The following is a 20,382-nucleotide window of genomic DNA, read 5'->3' as shown; positions in this document are numbered from 1 at the left end:
CAATATTGAACTCTTGTGTATTTGATTTGTATTTTAAAAACACTGTAGGGAGTCACAACTATAAAAAAGAAGAAAAAAAGACACCAATACAAAGAAGTTTTTAGTTCAAGTGAAATTGTATTTTGAACAACAAGCACACCACATATAAAACAGCATTGGCTTTACAATAGCATGTTGTCCTAACAGTGGACAACCAGTCCTCAATAGCATAGGTCACACAATATGGCAATGTGGCACTGTTGAGGGATTCATGGTAGTTCACAGTGAAGATGAAGTGTGCCTTGAAGAGTTCATCGAAAGCTACCTGGAACATCTGCGCCTTGCGAGGGATGGCCTTATGGTCAACGATGACAGAACCTTCGGATGTCGTTCTTTTTTCATTCGTTTTTTCTCCCCCAGGCTTAGAATGGAGAACATCTGATAGATTGATTGATCTGATTGATAGAGCTTGATGAAGCACAGTGTCCCTATATACAGCATATGCTGTATATAGGGACACGATATTGGATTTTTGCAGATATCCGATATTTTCCAACTCATTTTGGCTGATGCTGATACCGATATATGCACATTTTTTGCACAATGCACATTGCTCATCTCGGCAGAAATGTTCATTTCAGGCCAATACAGATATTTCATTTTAAAGAAAGGGACACATATTTCAAGGAGAGGAAAAAAGAGACAGAGTAAAATAGTGGATCTGGAGAACAAGATTTGTAAGCCAGGGCATCTGCAGCACTACAGTGCTTCATTATAATGCTACTTTGTCACACATTTTACCTTCATCAAAAAATTGCAGCTTCTGCGATCTGAATATTGCACTTGGCCATATTGTGATTTCGATACTATTTCGATTAATTGTGCAGCCTTACTTTTTCACTATGACAAGTACTGTATTCATTGCCTTTCAAGTCTGATTCACGTTCAGGTCAGAATCAGGTTTATATGATCATTTATCTGCAGTGCACAAATGGTTTTATGTTTGGTTAGCGGCTAAATGTGCTCATACTTCCAGTCACAACATCTGCACGGGATATCATACATAAAGTATATTGTAGGATGATTGGATTGTGCAGGATACACTCCTACTACATAGAAAGAATCAGTTCTAGAAATAGTATAAACACTGTATTGTCCTCATCTAAATTTAAAATGCTATGTTGTTGGGGTTTTTTTGCCTCTAATCATAAAATAATTTAAAACGCAGAAAGTGGGACACTTGCATCAGCCTAATCATTTACAGAACAAAACAATAATATCAGATGGCACCGTTTTCCATTTATTTTGATGGACATTTAAAACTAGTTTTGAATGTTTTTTATCTTAAAAGTAAAGAACTTATAAAGTCAGCACATCACAATGATATCTGCTTTTATTGTTGTGTTTATTGATATGTTATTATGTTGTAATGCAGTGTAGACATGCCAAATTAAAGGTACTGTATGCAACATTCACTGCCACTAAATGTCCACTAGAGCACCGGCATCTCAGACCAAAACAAACAGACACTTTGCTCACCAGACTCCATTTTCTGCTATATTAATGTTCAGAATCGTATATACAGAACCTTTAAAGCTGTATTACCTCACAATAATAATATATCATCATATCATTAGCAAAAATAAAAGCAGACACAATGTTCTCTATGATATGAATATGAATTGATGACCGAGCATGCACAAACACAGGTATATTAATTTTGGTGCTGGTTTAGAGTAATATTGCAGGAAGTTTGCTCAATAGTAATCCACCACCCAATGCTGTAGCATTCAGCTAAAAAAACGTGCACCTATGTTGCTTTGATGTAGCTAAGTTAGCTTTTAAGTCTGAAACCCAGGCTCACAGACAAAGTGCTTCATCTGTTAACATCTATACTATATTCATCCGACATTAGAAATTACAAATATGCCGATCCCGCTGTTCCACCGGCACATACTGTTTCAGCTGTAAGCCACTCACACCTGTACCGCCCCCTGATGTATATGCAGATGTGATGCCAATGATTTAGTTTTTCACAAGCACTGCCGGAAATTTAAATGTGTTCCTTTCTTTATTGACAATGTTAGCACAACATATCGCTGTAAAATAAAATAAAGGAATGTATAAGTTTCTGCCGCCGTTCTGTTGTTGTGATATGTGCGATGCTTTTGAAATGACAGTAAAGTAATATCATCTTTACTGATGTACCTAAAAGCTCATATTGGAGCTAGAACATCGCTATTGATAGCCTAGCCACCATAGCTAGTCTGACTAATCGATAACAGAAATGTAGAGCCAACCAACCAAATAATACTTAGACTGAAATACCACTTGTTTTTGCTATGTTTAATTTATTAGTGGAAGGCAATCACACATTACATTATACAATGCTCGACGTCGCGGATCATTTACCAGTATATAATTTATTATTCACCATAAATACTTCATCATACATAAGCAGATTTCTACAGGCATAGATATGATTGGCATAGACCTCGGGGTATTTTGTCACTGTGATCTATCTTCAGATAGTCTGAAATGACAATATGTGTACTATTGATTACACCATATAGCCTGGTAACATTATAACATTGGTGTGCATCTAGAGGCAGGTTTCTGTGTACCAGGAGGATACATTGCTAAGTCATTCACAGCATTTAACAGCCACAGAGCTGTCAACATTTTTCAGTCTGAATTATGTTGATATGAAACTGTTGGAAAATGTGTTTCTGATTTTAAATCTTACTCTCATCAGTGGCTCTGATTATGCCATTTCACACTGATCCAGCAGCATATGCAGTTTTATACTGGCACACCACTCATAAACGTAAGCATTTAAGCTCTTATTGGCCGAGGAAGCTCATTACATAATGTTGAAAGCTCCAGAAAAGCTAGTAGTGGTTCTTGATATTTTTGTCAGATTTAGTTTTAATGCTATTCATTTGAAATGCACAATTCAGTTTTAAATGTAGTTTAAGTAAAGGTGCTGCAGTGTAGTTGTTTGATTGCGGCACAGAGTCGCCCTCTGCTGGTCTGGCGGCACACGTCATAGATTTCTCACCGGAAATGCAATTCTATGCTCTGTCTGTGCGTTGAATGTGGCGCGAGAGACCAAGGCAAGGTTGTGTACATATAAACTTCTGCCTAAAAAAAATCAATAAATAGTTTTCTTTCGTCTTTTTATCTAAAGTTTGAGGGGGCTTTGCTATTTGTGACTACAAACGCACAGGACGTACTGCTCATCAAGGTGAAAATGCCTCGTAGACGACAGGTAAGAACAAATGTAGGTCGCACAAGAGGGTAACGTTAGCAAAGTTAGCACCGATGCGTTCCACTCCGGATGGGGAGAATGTTCCACCATATTCCATTCAATAATCCGACAATTTAGCATGCCAAAACATGGCATTAGTTGTGCATACGCGTAGTCCAACTAGCAGCGTTTAATATTTCATTGATTTTCAACTGTATTAGTTGTCATATTTTGCTTTGTCAACATTTTAAATTAACGTTAAAGTAAGTTAACTATAACTTGGTGGGCGGTAACGAGCAACTAAGCCAAATCTAAAACTTTACCTTGTGTATTATTGAAATAAAACGGTGTTTTGTGGGTCATATGTATGCCGAATTTACCATAAGACCACAATAGCTGGTATTATGTCAATAATATGTTAATAGGTTAATAGATACGGTATGGAAGCTCACCAAGAAGCACTACATCTTAAACTGCGAGATATGTTAATGCAGTTAGGTGCCACAGTCTTAGCCGTATGAGAAAACGGGTGCAGTTTAGCTAACGCGGCATGCTAAGCTAACAATAATAAAAGGTTGCTGAAGTACAAACCCGGTTAGCTACTTTGTTATGTAGCCACAACTACGGCTAGCAACTGTAACATTATTTGACTAGTTGCTCTTTGAAAAGTATCAAATGCTAACTGGTAAAATATAACAGTTAGCCGCAAACGTTATTCACCGGTGTTTGCATACTACAGATCCTGCTAACAGTGAGCTATCAGCTGTCTGTGGCCTTTCTTTTAAAGCAAGATTAGAGTTAGCTGGATAGAAACAGTGGACACAAGCATCCTGTTGTCCCGGATTTAGGTGCTGGTTTTATGAATACGAAATCAACATTAACAAGCAAGCCTCATTGATAGTGCTTTGCAAGACAGACTGTAATTTACATCACTGACACTTGCATTGGCACAGCAAACCATGAATTGTACCATGATTACAGAATTTGTGTAGGATGCCTCATGTAAGTTTTTTTCCCCTGATAGAGAAATATGGCCGGGAGTGGTTCAGATGGTACTGAAGACTCGGACTCTTCTGCTGAAAGAGAACAGACCAATAGTTCAGAAAGCGATGGGAACATGCACAAGAGACAGCGCCTCACCAGAGCCTCTACTCGCCTTAGCCAAAGCTCTCAGGGTTGGCCAACATATCCTGTAAATGAAATATAAAGCTTTTACAGTGTTCTTCATCACAGCTGTTTAATTAAAGTGGTGGTTTGACTCCTTTTGCTTTAGATACTCCGGAGTTGAAGCGAGCTGCGGACCATGATGAATCTCCACCATTGACACCCACAGGAAATGCTCCCTCCTCTGAATCTGAGCTGGACATCTCCAGCCCCAATGCCTCCCATGATGAGAGCCAGGCCAAAGATCAAGCCAACAGAGACTCAGATAAGGACCTCTCCCATCGACCCAAACGGCGCCGCTGTCACGAGACCTACAACTTCAACATGAAATGTCCTACGCCGGGATGCAATTCGCTCGGTAAAATCCCTTCCCTTTTAAAAATGTTATACATAGGTTCATCAAGGTTATCTCTGATTATTTATAATTTGATTAGTATTCAGTGACATCCTGTGCTATCATAATGCCATTGTATTAAAATAAATTACCTCCTTTTCTCAATTTGCCCAGGTCACCTCACAGGAAAACATGAACGCCATTTTGCTGTATCAGGTTGCCCTCTTTACCACAATCTTTCTGCTGACGAATGCAAGGTGAGTGTCTCAAAAAAAACATTGTAGATCCTTTTATCTTTAAGTTGTTTGTTTAAGTCTAAAGATATATTTCAATTGCTTGTCCAACACCGTTGACAGCAGTTTCTCATTGACTTGATATTATATAATAGTATTAGTTGTATTTTTGCTTCCATTACTTATTTTTCCTTTCATGATGTAATCCTTCTAATATTTATGATATGTGTACATATATTTTACATAATGCCTGTCTACTTTTAGTTTCATCAGTCAATTTAAATAATGGGTATTTAATATCATGGTCAGATGCAACAGTGTAGAACTGTGGTTTTTATTTAACCTTCTATGGTAGCAAGGGGAAGTTCAGTTAGATTGTCCTGACCATAACACTGATTTATAGACAAACAATACAAAAAAAAAACAATTATAAAAGCTGTATCATACAATAAGATAATAAGCCTAGCAACACACAAAAAATATTTGACAGTTTGAGCTGCATCTCATCCTTCTCAGACTTATTTCAGAAAGAAATAACAAGACTGGGAGAAGTGAGCTGTTTTGTTGTTGTTTTTTAAACAGACTACAATCCTTCCATTACTCTTCATTTTAGGTGAAAGCCATCAGCCGCGAGAAACAAGAGGAGGAGGTGAAGGGGCAGGAGGAAAGCAACTCACGCCATGCAACTCGTCACCAGGTCTCTCTTTGCAATGATTTGCATCACATTAATTAGGTTTACTTTCTAACAGGAAGCATACAAATGTTATGTAGGACCGCACAATTGATAGTGTGCAGGTGGTCCGCCACTGAATTGCTTACTGTTTTGTCTAATGTGCTGACAATATATATCAAATTATAGTTGCTATTTTACAGGTCGGATGTTATCATGAAAGTCAATGTATTTCCATCTTTATTTTCAGACACCAACATCGAAACAGAGCAGATACAAAGAGCAGGTGGCTGAGATGAGGAAGGGGCGAAACTCTGGCCTTCAGAAGGAGCAGAAAGAAAAGCACATGGTACCTCACTGGCACTCCAACATGAAGTTGTTCACTTGCACATTGTGTGTCACTATTACAACTGGCATGCCAATGGTATATTTGCATATTGGATGGTATAGCGTCTTATCTCTATTCCTCTTTCTGTCTGGTCCACAGGAGCATCGGCAGACACACGCCAACACCAGAGAGCCTCTGCTGGAGAACATCACCAGTGATTACGACCTGGAGCTCTTCAGAAAAGCCCAGGCCCGTGCATCTGAAGATCTGGTAATGGACTGTTTCATATCTCCATCAGTGTCAGTCTTGCATTAAGGTTTTATATACTAAAAAATTGGTTATAAATACCAGTTAATGTATAAGAAAAACCCTTTGTATTTCTAAAACTGAACTAAAGTAGAAGATATGACTGAGGCAATAATCTCCAGTGGTCCTCTGTGAAGTGTTACCTGCTTTAGTGTTGGGTACAAACACACTGATCCTGCTGTGTATCTTCCTGTTTCCACATTCATGTACTTGCTTATCTGAATAGCCAATAGTGACCCATTTTCAGTATGTTATTATAACAGGTTTTACTGGATAACGTTATCACATAGGTTGATGTTAAGACTAGCAGTAACACTATGTATCCCCTTCTGTCTTCCCTCCTGCAGGAGAAGCTGCGTATCCAGGGTCAGATCACTGAGGGCAGTAACATGATCAAGACCATCCTGTTTGGCCGCTACGAGCTGGACACCTGGTACCACTCACCCTATCCTGAGGAGTACGCACGTCTGGGTCGCCTCTACGTCTGCGAATTCTGCCTCAAGTACATGAAGAGCCAGACCATTCTCAGGCGACACATGGTGAGTGTCGGAGACTGAAATCTCCAAGTCTGTGATACACCATTAATGTCATGCCAAATACTGTTGAGCCGCAGTTTTTAATTGTATATTTGTTTTTGTTTGTCTGTTTGTGAGATATCTAATGTATAGAAAAGTCTGATATCTGAATAAACTACCAGATACACTGATAGTTCATAATAATTAAAGCTAAAAATAGTGCTAAAATGTTGTGTAACTACATTTATAGATTGTGCCATCCATAGTTAAGAAATTATGAATTTTAGTTGATTAAAAAAAATTGGATAAAGAATTTTGGCAAATAACTGTTTGTTATTCATATTACATGTCATGCGTATGAACACTGCATTATGGCCCTCAAATATATGTATTCAACGTATGTGTTCATACTCTCTGAGTTCTTTGGAAATAACACTGTTTTATTATGTGTCTTTTCAGGCCAAGTGTGTGTGGAAGCATCCTCCAGGAGATGAGGTGTACAGAAAAGGGGCTATATCTGTGTTTGAAGTTGACGGCAAAAAGAATAAGGTAGGGAGACTCAGACTTTAAAATTTCTGCTTTCTTTACTCTGTCTGGTTTTGTCGATATTGGGAGATTGGTTACAAATATATCTGTAAAGTAAGCATCACAGACAGTGACATCTTACTTTTAAGACAATCAAATAAGCAACTATAATAAAGGGAGTAAGTGCCATTTTATCCCCAGATCTACTGCCAGAACCTATGTTTACTTGCCAAGCTCTTCTTGGACCACAAAACGCTGTACTACGATGTGGAGCCTTTTCTCTTCTACGTCATGACTGAGGCCGACAACACTGGCTGCCATTTAGTGGGATACTTTTCCAAGGTAAGTGGAAAAACAAGTTTAGATTTACTGTATGGTGTGTGTATATAAGAATTATATATTGTATAAATTATATTTTTGTATACAGAAGCAACTGCAATGTCTTTCTTTCTTTTTTTATTACTTCAAGGAGAAGAATTCCTTTCTCAACTACAATGTATCCTGTATCCTGACAATGCCGCAGTACATGAGGCAGGGCTTTGGCAAGATGCTCATTGACTTCAGTATGTATATGTTAACACAGATTTTTCTCTAATTTGAACAAAGTCAACTGCTTTAATCTTAAGTCTCATCTTTTTTTACACTCTTTAGGTAAACTTTTATTCCACCCAGTTTTCTTGAGCTTAATGATCTTTTAAATGCAGCTGCTGAATCGTATAATCTGTAGAGTCATGTAAGATTTGATCAGTTCTTGCTTAGTTAATAAACTGCAGAATATTTCTAATATCAGCTTCAATTCAGCAATGTTTATCCAGTGCTTTTGCATTAGATTGTATGAGACTGTACAGTTGTTTGCGACTTTATGATTACCCTCTGTATATCCACTTGTAATAGCTAGCATTAAGTAAAGCACATTATGGAGTTTGTGTGTAAATTTATGAGCCACTGCGAGATGTCTTCTCAGATTTATTCTTGATTAAATTTTTGAATTTGAAACACTGATGTATTTTTGGCATTAAGGAATGAAATCAATATTATTTAAATACTATTATGGTCTGAAATGATGAAATGTGGATTTTTAATGTAAAGAGTGTCCTGCGCTTTGTTTAGGCTACCTCCTGTCCAAAGTGGAGGAGAAGGTGGGCTCACCGGAGAGGCCTCTGTCTGACCTGGGCCTCATCAGTTACCGTAGCTACTGGAAGGAAGTATTACTCAGATACATGTGTAATTTCCAAGGCAAGGAGATCTCCATCAAAGGTGAGTGAGAACACAGAATTCAAGCAGGCTGCCCACTTGTTGGTGGGAAAGATTTATTAACACATGAAAAGATTGTCTTTAGCAAAGTACACACATGCATATACAAAACATATTTACTGTTGTAATATTTGCTTGATGCACAGAGATCAGTCAGGAAACTGCTGTCAATCCGGTGGACATTGTGAGCACCCTGCAGTCTCTTCAGATGCTGAAGTATTGGAAGGGAAAACACTTAGTGTTGAAGCGACAGGTAAGATGCCGGTCCACTGGCCTGTGTTGTTTCTGTTTTGTTTTTTACCGTTGACTTTATTTTCATATTAAGAGATCATGTTGCTGAATTCCCATATCTAAATGAAAAGTTAAAGGTTAAATACTTATTTAAATATTTTCTTCCTGTCAAACAAATCATTTAACTAGAATGGACATGAGTTTAACTTTTGCTCATGTTGTTTTGTATATTTCAGTGAATATTGGACCTTAAATTTCCTAATGCATGTTTTTCCTGTTATGTGACTCACATTTACTCATGGTATTTGACGGCCCAGTTTTTTACAACTTTTAACAACTTTTTTCTTCCTCCCAGGACCTGATTGATGAGTGGAAAGCGAAAGAGATCAAGCGGGGAAATAGCAACAAAACCATTGACCCGAGCTCCCTAAAGTGGACCCCTCCCAAAGGGACATAAGCACTAAGATCCTCAGGCTACTGAATGAACTCACCTCTAGCCTCACCAGCCACAAGTAGCCTAGACCTACAAACTGTCAATAAAGACCTTTCTTTCTTTCATGTTTTTACCCTGCTTATTTGTGTCAGAACTTTTTTACTTTTATATTTTACTTTGATTTATGTTTTAAGCACCATACGTTCCAAGTCCAATGATTCTTGACTTAAACATTGTCAAACAATTAACAGTAGAGAATCTGTTTGTCCTATTTGTTTTAAAACTGCCTACTTCTACTAAGCTTTGAATGTTAAATGATAAATGTTCCAGTGTGGTGGATAACATGAATGTTTTGCTTTGCAAAAACTAAAACAAAAACATCTCTACATTTGGCAGCACTTACAGGCTGTTATTTTTATTTCATTCAAGAAATGTGCTTTTTCCAGATGGTAGCTTTTGTTTAGGATTAATACAATAATTGTTAGCATGAATTGAAACAGTAAGCAGAGTGTATTTTGAGGAGTATGATGTATGGTAATGTCTTTGGTTGGTGTAAAATTGTATAGATCATAGTATTATGTACTTCTTTTTTCAAGCTCCATCAATACAGGATTTGGATCCATTCCTCTGATAAACCTGCCAAATAGTGGGATAATAAATTCAGATATTTTTAATTTGCAGAGAATATAAAAAGTGACGACAATACCACTGTAAGAATGCACATAGAAATAAAACAACCTCAGGTTTTTATACTGATACAATCATACCTTGCTTGTGTGGTTTCTCCGAAACATCGATCTCAGTGGTTGTTGCAGATGGAATTATTCTGGTTAAAGATTCTGTAATAAACAGAAAACATTTTAATGGGACTGTCTTTGCTTTGTACTTTTAATCATAGTTGATAAGTGTGTATTAGCAACTAGATATTTTTAATATCAATAAAGCTGCCTTGATATTTTAAAATTAGTTATATTTTGTTTCTTGGTATTTGTGCTTACCTCCACTGGAAAGGCTTCTTCCCATCAGGCCCACAAACGTCTCTCCTTTATTTCCTACAAATATGAGAAAGATGCTCAGATTTCCAAAGTAGCAGTTTCATGGTTATAATGTAATAATGATGCTTCCATGAAAGAAACAAATTATTTAGATTGAAAAGTGTTTTTTTTAAGGTATCATCAGTCAAATCATGTTTTCAAATACATATTAGCAGTTTAGAGAGGATTGCTAGTTTTAAGCGGCATTAACATCGTACAGTCTGAAAGTAACATCAAGCTACTTACGTCTATTCACTTGAAAATGTTTCTTTATACCTGTGAGGGGGAAAAAGTTACCAAATGTATTTATAATGTATTATATAAAATGTACCAGCTTTCATATTAATTATCACTGCCATATACAGTATAATGAGCCCTCAAAAAGAGTACATTTAAAAGCACAAAAAAACAATTGTAGCATGTTATGTTTTTTGCAGAAATGAGGTTAGAGGCAACCTGAGCGTTTCCCCATGAGTCCATAGAAGTGAAGGGCTTTAGATCTTTTCATCAGACTGGCCAGCGGGTGGGTCAGACTTGCCTCCAGTGACTCATCCTGACAGAAAAATCCATAACACATTTGATTTTTAAAAGTTTTTTTGAAGTATAATTTAAAAAAAAGGAATTGCATATATTTTTTTGTTTTTTAAATATTCTCTACATTGTCACCAAATCACAGTATTTATTTCATAATCTCTTGATATTTATTATCACTCAAGAAGAAAATTTAGAAAATTTCTACAATAAAAACAAGTTATATTTGCCCATATTCTCTCTAATTTCTGACATTAAATTACTGATGCTCACCTGCCAGTCTTTATATAGCCCTCTGTCCTCTTCCACAGTAGAAGACAGTGCCTGATAGGTTTGCACCAAAGCACAGAAAGTCACAACAGCAAGCTGAATCTTCCAGTAATCCATTTCTTAGTCACAGTGAAATACTCAGTGTTAGTCTGTCTGCCCCAACTGTACCCAGGGTGCATTTATACCTCTATACCCCATGCTGCTAGACCCCTCCCTTCCAAGCATGATTACGCACTTGCCTCCATTGCATTTGAAAACTTCCAGATTTGCACTATTACAATATGTGGTCTCTTTTCACCCCAGCTATTAAGTATTTTGCAGCCATTACACATTAAATATCTGATTACATTACATTGTTTTCAATTGGACATACTGTATTTCTTCAGTTTTTATATAATTGGAACTGAGATGTCACTCAAACATTTACAAGCTGGGTTAAATTCTAAGAAAAACCCTCATGTTCAGTAATATTAAAGCTTAAATATTTACATATGAGGTGGTCACCTTTCATGTCCATTTTTATTTGACATCTGGATTGCTATTGGTCTAAAAATATCCCCCTGTTGCTCATTTGTGACCTTGTGATGTGCACATGCTTCTTTGATATCACCGGCGAAGAGGGCAGGACACGCAGGCGCGTCTGGATCTTTGAGCGATGCTTTGCAAATATAACCATCTGCTTTGAAGGTAGTGTTTTATTGGTTAGCCAATTGACTTGGTGAATTACTGCTAGTTCTGGATTTATTAAATTGGGCAACACTGATGTGACCTCTAAGGTCAAATGAGCTGGATTAGATGTGTATATATGTATATGTATGTAACACAGATGGTCAGAAGTCAAGCAGATGATGAAAAAAGTGCTCATTATTTATAAACGCCTGCAAATAGCCAGTTGACATTTCAAGTGCAATGAGATTTATGAAATGTGTTGAACATAAAATACTCAAAATGTTCGGCATGTCAATATTTGTTACTTTTTGATTATGCGATATACACTAGGGTCATTTATTTTCCATGTCCTGATATGATTGCACTGTTATTAAACCTTTTCATGATCTTTACTTACTTAGCCATTTAAATGCTCTGTTTTAATGAAAAGTGAGCTCTTTTTCCAATACTCTGGCTATAGACATCTCTCGAGAGGCAATTACTTGACAATCTGTGTGCTGTAAGGACACCCTCTTGAAACAAAGCTGACACACACATCAAATGCTTTGATCTGCGCACAGGTGCTTCTAAAAGCAAGAAAAGCCTGGGACAATTAGGCCTGAAAGGCAATTACACCTGAACAGCCCTCATGTGCACATAGTCTAACCCGCAGCAAACGTGGAGTGCTGAATCAAAAGAAATCAGAGGCACAGCATCTGCATATGAAATGGTTCAGTCACAAAGAGCTCCCGTAATGACAGAACACTGTATCTCCATGTGACGCACTGGTGATTCACTGCAGGTGTTGAGTCTGATGTTAATCTGACAAAGTTTAAGAAAAATCTTCTTTGGAGCATGCATGGTTGAAGAGATCAACTGTGCTTCATTTGTATTGGGAGCAACCCGTCCATATAGACAACATCATGTGTTACTATAAAGCATACTTAATGTATACTGGTTTTTATTGAGGCTTTGGTAGATTTTGAAATAAACAGTCAATCTCATATTCCATGCTGCCATACAATTCTTAATTTAGCCAATAACAGGTTGTCCTCTGTCTGAGTAGGCTATGATTTTGAGATGTTGACTTAAATAGCAACATTAACCACATAGGCCTCAATGGTCCAGCTCATTAAGTTGAGGTTTTAAAGGTGCACTTCATAGATTTTACACATGAAGTTCAGTTTACTCATCATGAGGATTACTCAGGCTGTGAAATTTTTTGGAACTGGAACTTGGCCCATACTAGAGACATAAAGTCAGGATATCTCGGCCTCTGCTGCTTAGATTTTGATCTCTCTTTTTTTAATCTGTCTTGTGAGTCCTCTAACTTTATATTTAATAAAGTGATATGCTAAATAGCTGGAGTGCCCCTTTAAGGCAGGTTTTAAATGGTGAATTCAGTATTTCCAAGGGACTCCCCTTTGTTTGCTTCATCTTAGAGAGTTATAAGTAGTGTCCAAACATCTTTCATGGATTTACAGACTTTGAATTTGCTGACACTTATTGGCTTGACTTGGGACACTAATTCATCTGCGAATATTGCCAGTAAGACGCAGCCTGCTGTATTACATTGGTCATCATCAGACAGGGAAATTGTACATGCCAGATACAGTATACAGTATCTGTGCATAATTTCTTTGTGGTCTGAAGTAATAAAAATCATCATCTTTTCCACTCCTGTGAGTCCTGTGAATAACTGCTTTCATATGGCGTTTAGTAAATGCCACCATGTTGTCAGTTTACTAGACTCGCCACTTTCCTTATAGAACGGGTCTTATAGAAATAGTCTTAGAATAAACTAATCATCTAATCAATATAATTTTATTTCATTCCTCACCTAAGAAAAGCTGCAGCTACGTACAGATAAATGACACAAGGTGGCGCTGCCTGGCAAAAACCAGTCGAGGACACCTCATTATTAGAGCTGCGGGCCATAATCTCCTGTTGACAGATACTGTGTTTACAGATAAGTCAAGCCCCACAGATCCTCTATCATCACCTCTTAGCCTGACAGAGCGGCTTTAAGGCCGGCTGTTAGACCTGCTATCTGCACACAATCTGGATCCATCTTAACACTGACAAATGAGTCCATTCATGGAACTAAGTGGGCTTTACTGGAGCTGTTCAGTCAAGTAAAGAAAAGCGACAAAGGGTAGCCAGTGCACTATTTAATGTAAGTGTTTTACTCAAAGATCTCCCCCAGACCTGTTTCAATACAAAATATTTTTGAATAATAATTTGTCTGATATGGTTTTTCCACAAAAGTTAAATTACCTAGTTAAAATGTTATGAAATTACATCTATTCCTTCTTCCTCATTGAAAAATACAGAATCTATGAATATGCAAATCTTGAAAGATGTCTTCTACTTCACTGAAAAGTCTATTCACAGTGTATGTGTTTCCACATCGCGCTTGTATAAATTGCATAGTGGACCATTAATATCTTCTAACCCTTTGTGATGTCAAAAACCATGCTCCTATGTAGACATCTTAAACTCAGAGTTAAGGTGAGCACATAACTTTAAATATTAGTGTCCTTGCTACTTTGATATTGCAGGTTGACTAAAATAGTAACAAAGAGTTGGGTTTCAATTCAACATTTGCTGAAATGTACTAAAACTATAATTGACATTTAAATGCTAAGTTCAATCAGCAAATGTCCTCTGTAAAGTATTTGTGAATTACTTTTCACCACTGCATTTATTCTTTCTTTTTGTGAATGATAGATTTATCTGCTGTAGCACTTCTTAAATGTTTGCGACCAGATACATCTCATCCAGCAGGTGACAGTGTTGTCTAACAGATGAAATCAAAGCACCAAAACCTGCAGTGTTATTGCTTCAGTGACAAAATGTTGCCTCTACCTCACTGGAGATATTTTCCTCAAGTCCTCGTGATAAATTTATGTGTTGTTAGCTTGTTGTCTGTATGCTTGGCTGACGTATCCAAAAATGAAAGAATGTGCAAGTACTGCCTTGGTCAGGGGCAATGTGACACTTATTATGATTTGCCTTTGATTTTTATGGTTCATTTGTGTTCTGTTTGTGAGTTTTTAAATTGAAACATTCAAGTACCAGCATACAATATTTTTACCACCACAAAGAAATCTGGATATTTGTTGTTGTTCACAGCGAACTGGTGAAGTTACAACTATATTAAATTATTAAAAGATGAAAACCTTGTTGCTGCAAAATGCTAGTTTCGCAAAAACTTGGGACTCTGTGTAATGACATCTGCTCAGACCACAATGTGCATAACCATAAAACACTTTTGAACTCTTTAAGTTTAAAAAAATGTTGGCTTCACAGTACCATCACTAGGAAATGATGCTGTTCTGTGAATTATTTTTGATCCACAGCCCGATTTCTGAACAGACTAAGCCGTGATACGAAGGTACATCTATAAGCAAAACTAATAAATATGTCTTTATGAGATAACAACCACAAATGAACTGCACCGCCTTAAAACAGATGACTATTTATTTATTTCCATATCACCTTCAGTGAGATCATGCAAATCGTTTTCATGTTTAAGTATCACACACCAGAATAGATCAGACATTGTATGGTTAAGACTCCATCCATACAATGGTAGGCGGTACAACCTAGTTTACATGTAGGCCTAACTATAAATTATCATAGGAGTATTCACTGTTGCAGTTAGCCTGGATGCCTCCTAACTCTCTTGTTCCTCAAGTTGTTTTTCCCGTTTGGTGCCCTGTGGCTCTTTAGTGTGGTTTCACTAGAGAGGCGTACATTTGGCTCTTCAAGGCTCTCTGAGAATGAAATACCACTGTCTGCCTTTGCATGCTCATACTGGGGGCTTTAGGCTGGTACTGTGATGATTCTGTCTCTATGTGTCTTAACAGTGTGAGACAGGCTGGGGTCACTGGATTGGCTGCACCAGTCGTGCACCAAAAGGAGCATGTGATGTGTATTTGGTGTATTTTGTGTGTTTGTATCTCACCACCAAACGCCAAAGCAATGCCATATCGACTCGAGCGGTTGTCATCACTATTAGATAACAAAGGCATTTTCCCGCCTGCACACTCAGGCATCGGCAGGTTGTGTGGATGTCTTATCAACAGTGGTCACGCTTTTTTGGAGCTGATGTCAGGTGGCGGAGGTTCACTGGAGCTTCCTCAAACACAAAGGGCAGCAGACAGATATGCCTTGAGAGGCCTGTGTTAGAAGCAGCTGATTCTTGGCTTTGAAGTTATTCAAAATGATTGTGAGGGGTTTGTGTTTCAGTGTTACCTCATGACTGTGAGGAAATGTTCAGTAAAATAAACATTTCCTCAGTGTTGTTACTGTTCTGGCATCATTCTTAAAAAAGAATTCTTTCATTGGCAAATGGCTGGAAACTGTGTCATGACCTTGTACTGTTCGATATTTGCATATTAGTACTGTCAGAAAGTTACATTACAAGTTATGTTAGCTGCTTGCGCTATCATTTTGTCACCACTCAGTGGTATTCCTTTGCTGGCAAAACACTAGTGTTGCATTAGCTTACCTTTAGATATTTAGGTCAGGTGAAACATTTAACTTGTTTTCAAATTAGTTTGCATTATGTGCTTTGCTTTGTGCTAAGCTAAGTTAGCCGGCTGTTGGCCGTAGCTTCATATTTAGCGTACAGACACCAGAGTGGTATCAATCTTCTCATCTAAATCTCGGCAACAAAGCCAATAAAGTATTTCCCAAAATGTCAAACTTTTCCTTTAAGTTTTAGTCCTTATCTGTTAAGTGGGTCATCAACATGTTGACTCCCTTTGTCCCAGTATGATTGTTTGTTGCCTTTTCCCAAGCCTCATTACAGTGCTCATCTGTTGGTTCTCAGGTCAGAACCCACGGGTCCCCAGAGGCCCACACTTGGCCCTGTTGATACTGATGTTCTTGTTTGCTGGGCTCTTGTGGCTTCTTCGACACTCTCAGCCTATGGCAAGGCCTTGTTCGGTCAGATGTGCTTATTTTGTCGAGGAGCCAATCACCAATTCATTCCCAAAGCCTCAGAGGTTCAAAAGCCAAGTGCATAATTGCTCCTTAAATCAATCTGCAAATTTCGTGGTATCCGAGCTGCAAACAGTTGGCCTGGAATCGTTTATTCACAAGGAACGGCTGTCCATGGTATGTATTTAGAGTCATAGAAAATACTACAGTGTCCTGGAGAAAATTACATTCGAATCAGAGAAGATACGTTCAATTATGGGCCTGTGGTTTACATACATTTTACATTAAGCTTAGTACAATTCATCCCATTTGTTCAGCCTTTATGGGTATCATTGTGTTTTTGTGGTTCTGATGGTGGGACTGGCCACACAGCTAGAGCTGTGTCCCGGCTCTGCATCCGAGAGGTTTCCTCCCATAGTTTGAGAAATGTTTCCCTCAATCCCTCTTCATAAACTTCAGTCAGCTGCTGCTGTGTGCGAGACAGAGAGACATAAGAGGCAGACAGTGCGGTTTCAGCATTGTCACTTTAAAAAATAGACAGGGCTCATCTCCACCTTAATAACAGCTCCTGTCCACACACACACTTTGATGCCCAGGGCTTTACGAGTCCTGTTTAATGCACACCGTCCTGCGCCTCTGCTTCTCTCTGTGTCTCTCTTTTGAGCTTTCTGTCTCTATCTCCTTCTTCCTCCTTCCCTCCCTCCTTCTGTCTTTCTCTCTCTGTCTCTTCCCTCTGCCTCCTCCTCCTCCTCCTCCTCCTCTCCCTGCTGTATTTGCAGGCAGCTTTAGTGCCAGACACCCTGAGGCAGCGGTAGCGCCAGCGAGTCTTCCCACCTCTGTTTTTGTGGTGGGAGATGACATGTCGAAGCTTTGAAGGGCAGGGGAAGGGAGGGAGAGGGGGAGGGAACGGGAAGGGAGGGAGGGAGCACATCACTCAGTGTGGAGGAAAAGCAAGGGACCCAGAGAGAATGTCATGTGGCCTGCAGTCCGCCCAGATATTCTCTTTCTCTCTTTCTTTCTCGGGCTGTCTATGTGGGCAGGCAGGAATGGCGACAGGAAAGCCCCCCCCTTCATCCTCTCCTACCCTCCTTCAGCACTTCACTCACTCAGTCACTCAGTCTTCATGTCTCCCCCGCTCCACCAGCCCCCTTTTCCTCTTCCCCATCCCACCTTCTACCACTCCGCTCATGCTTCTTCTCTCCCTTTTCTGGGCCCAGTTTCTGTGTGAATTTCCCTAACAGCGTTTTTGTTTTTTCCTCTCTCAGTTTGTCTGTCTCCCTCACCCACAGGCGTGCCCATGCACCATAACTCACTTGGTGTTGAAGTGTGTTGAGGTGTGTTGAGGTGTAAACTGTGAGTGAGTAGCAGACAAAGCATGTTTGATTTCAGATCCTCAGGCATAACCTCTTACCTGTGAAAGGAACGCAGCAGTACTTTTCCAAAGATGTAGGTTCCATATATATACTTATAGTTCATATATTTTACATACAGTATCCTATGCAGGCCCGTGCCACTAAAATAACTTGTAAATGTCTAACACTCAACAAAGAACTGGAAATAGACATACAGCCTCATAAAATACCTGGAAATGTGGGCTGGTCTGTCAGGTATTTAACTGTTTATATTTCCACTGGAGGAATGCAGGGTTTGTGTACTAATTTGTGTATCAGAGCAGTGGGATTAGCACTGAGGCAGACAGGATGGGCCCACACAGAAATGATCAAACGTCCTCTCAGATATGCTCTGTTGAATGTATGGGTTATAGTCTTTGGCTTTGTTTGGCTAATGAAAGGAAAATAGAAGCCTCAACTGGGGGTATAAAAAAAGTTTCCACTGACTTTGATATGGGCCTCTGATGGTACTTCAACCATACCTGCTTGTTCTTATGTGGCGGTCTCCTCACCTGTGTACTTTCAAAGCAATCACAAAGTTACACATTGTAAAGTGTCCTCTAAAACAGAGACTGGGACTTTTTAGGTGGGTATTTTTCAAAGTAAAGACACAAGATATACCATTCAGTATCCAAAGAGAGACCAAGCCACTTTTTATGTTATCCTAAATTAGTGTGTGGGTTGGTTGAGTCTAATTCTTCTACTTTCAGATCAACAAAGACAACACAAGATCAGTCGCAAGCAAATAGCCTGAAGATAAAAACAAGAGTAAGTTGCCTTTTCTGGCTCAGGTGAGATCACTGACAGCTGTGTCTATGTGTGTTTGTGCACAAACGTGTGTGCATTTGTGTTTGTGTCACTGTATGACATACTATTTGTGTCTGCATGTGTTTGTATGGATTGTATCACTGCAGGCCAGTTTGATATTTCAAGTCATTACCAGCGTCAGAAAGGGAAGAGATTACAGGGTACAGCGGCAATAACACACACTATTAGCAAGACAAGGTGTTATTATGCCTCTGGTGTCAGGTGAGATGTCAGAGCAACTAGTCTGTGTCATGCTTACAATTGCTGGATCAGCAGACTTACACAGTAACAAGTGAGTAATACAAACACATTAACAAAGAGGCAACTATATAAATCTTATAAAAATGGAGAGTCAAGGATTCTCTGCTTTGCATTTTGATAATCCAAGATGTTCTTATTCTAAAGTAAAATATTCTGTACCAAAATACATTCAATTTGATACAACATGACATTTTCAAACATCTGGTTGTGTAACTAGTCATCACATTGCAACATGTAATCCCAGTATTGTTTGGATAGAGTCACAAACTACTGTTACAGTGCAGTTTTTTCTTTCACTTTCAGATTTGAAATTTTCTCTGAGAACTCTTCACTTTACAGTAAGTGTGTTAAAAGCATTAAGAAAATGCACACGGCCGCAAATGTGAATGAGCACATAAATTTCGCCTGCCTCTTTTTTCCCTCCGTCTTTCTTGTTGCGTCTAAATTTTCCATGCCTGGCCTCCCTACTGCTGAGAGTGCTGTTCCTCGAAGCCGCAGTGTATTTTGAAGCAAGGTCGGGAGAGAGCCAGAGGCTCCAAAATCAGGCACAAGACTCCCAGTGTTCCACTGTTCGGCTTGCTCTTGGCACCGGCTCCTGACCAGAGAGGTCTAGCTAGCCACAGCCACTGTGTGTGTGTGTGTGTATGTGTGTGTGTCTGTGTATACATGTACATATATAGCCCTCCCCCCCTCCCAACTTCTAAGCCTATATAGAAATAGCTTTGGTTGACTCATTTATGGGCTCTCCCACATAGAAACAGTACCTAGGTATGAGTCAGAGAGGCTTGAGCACAGTTTCTTTTGGAAGAAGTTTCAGTTTTTGTTATAACCCCCAATCCTTACCATTCTCATACACACACAGTCTCTCCAATAGTAAAGTATACATGAAACAGAAGTGGAGGAGGGCCCATGAATACTGGAGTTTGACAAATCTGAACACACAAGCAATCCAGGGGAGATCCTCTAAATTGGTTCCATACCTTGGCTGACAGTGGTGAGGTCATCCCCCATAGAAAAAGAGTCTAAGCTGGTGATTCTGACAATGATCACATTTCATACTTTCCCTGCTGCTGTCATTATAGACCATCATACAAAATGTCAAGTCTTTACAGGAGGATAGTTTGTCTTCAACCATAACCTGTTGTGAAAGATAGACCTACAGCATTTTGTTTTAAAAAAAGTAAAAGAAAAAAAAGGGAGGGTTGGGGGTGGGGTAGACCACATATCAAAACCTCACACTCGATTAACACATATGGATCTGACATTAA

General features: G+C 38.8%; 2 protein-coding genes across 2 annotated transcripts; one reads left to right on the top strand and one right to left on the bottom strand.

Annotated features, from left to right (window-relative positions):
* Positions 1 to 3,050: 3,050 nt before the first annotated feature.
* On the top strand, positions 3,051 to 10,188 carry kat7b (K(lysine) acetyltransferase 7b). The gene is made up of 14 exons (XM_044179738.1): positions 3,051 to 3,250; positions 4,254 to 4,404; positions 4,503 to 4,751; positions 4,902 to 4,984; positions 5,574 to 5,657; positions 5,881 to 5,979; positions 6,118 to 6,228; positions 6,612 to 6,803; positions 7,239 to 7,328; positions 7,506 to 7,646; positions 7,774 to 7,867; positions 8,415 to 8,561; positions 8,705 to 8,811; positions 9,145 to 10,188. The coding sequence occupies exons 1-14, from the start codon at positions 3,233 to 3,235 to the stop codon at positions 9,244 to 9,246; spliced, it is 1,668 nt and encodes a 555-aa protein (XP_044035673.1). The 5' UTR covers positions 3,051 to 3,232; the 3' UTR covers positions 9,247 to 10,188.
* On the bottom strand, positions 9,761 to 11,198 carry si:ch211-131k2.2. Its single transcript, XM_044179739.1, has 5 exons — positions 11,061 to 11,198; positions 10,713 to 10,809; positions 10,503 to 10,532; positions 10,221 to 10,274; positions 9,761 to 10,061 (listed from the first exon to the last, which is right to left on the bottom strand). The coding sequence occupies exons 1-5, from the start codon at positions 11,172 to 11,174 to the stop codon at positions 9,970 to 9,972; spliced, it is 387 nt and encodes a 128-aa protein (XP_044035674.1). The 5' UTR covers positions 11,175 to 11,198; the 3' UTR covers positions 9,761 to 9,969.
* Positions 11,199 to 20,382: the final 9,184 nt, after the last annotated feature.

This window comes from Siniperca chuatsi, linkage group LG20, assembly GCF_020085105.1.
Source record: "Siniperca chuatsi isolate FFG_IHB_CAS linkage group LG20, ASM2008510v1, whole genome shotgun sequence".
NCBI classification, from domain to species: Eukaryota; Metazoa; Chordata; class Actinopteri; order Centrarchiformes; family Sinipercidae; genus Siniperca; species Siniperca chuatsi.
This window is presented reverse-complemented; position numbering and strand designations above follow the sequence as displayed.

Coding starts and splice junctions, on each gene's coding strand:
- kat7b (XM_044179738.1), top strand. Junction 6,804..7,238: donor CCATTCTCAGGCGACACATG/GTGAGTGTCGGA, acceptor GTGTCTTTTCAG/GCCAAGTGTGTGTGGAAGCA. Junction 7,329..7,505: donor TTGACGGCAAAAAGAATAAG/GTAGGGAGACTC, acceptor TTTTATCCCCAG/ATCTACTGCCAGAACCTATG.
- si:ch211-131k2.2 (XM_044179739.1), bottom strand. CDS start 11,174: ATGGATTACTGGAAGATTCAGCTTGCTGTTGTGACTTTCTGTGCTTTG. Junction 10,810..11,060: donor GGCTATATAAAGACTGGCAG/GTGAGCATCAGT, acceptor TTTTTCTGTCAG/GATGAGTCACTGGAGGCAAG. Junction 10,533..10,712: donor ACTCATGGGGAAACGCTCAG/GTTGCCTCTAAC, acceptor TCCCCCTCACAG/GTATAAAGAAACATTTTCAA.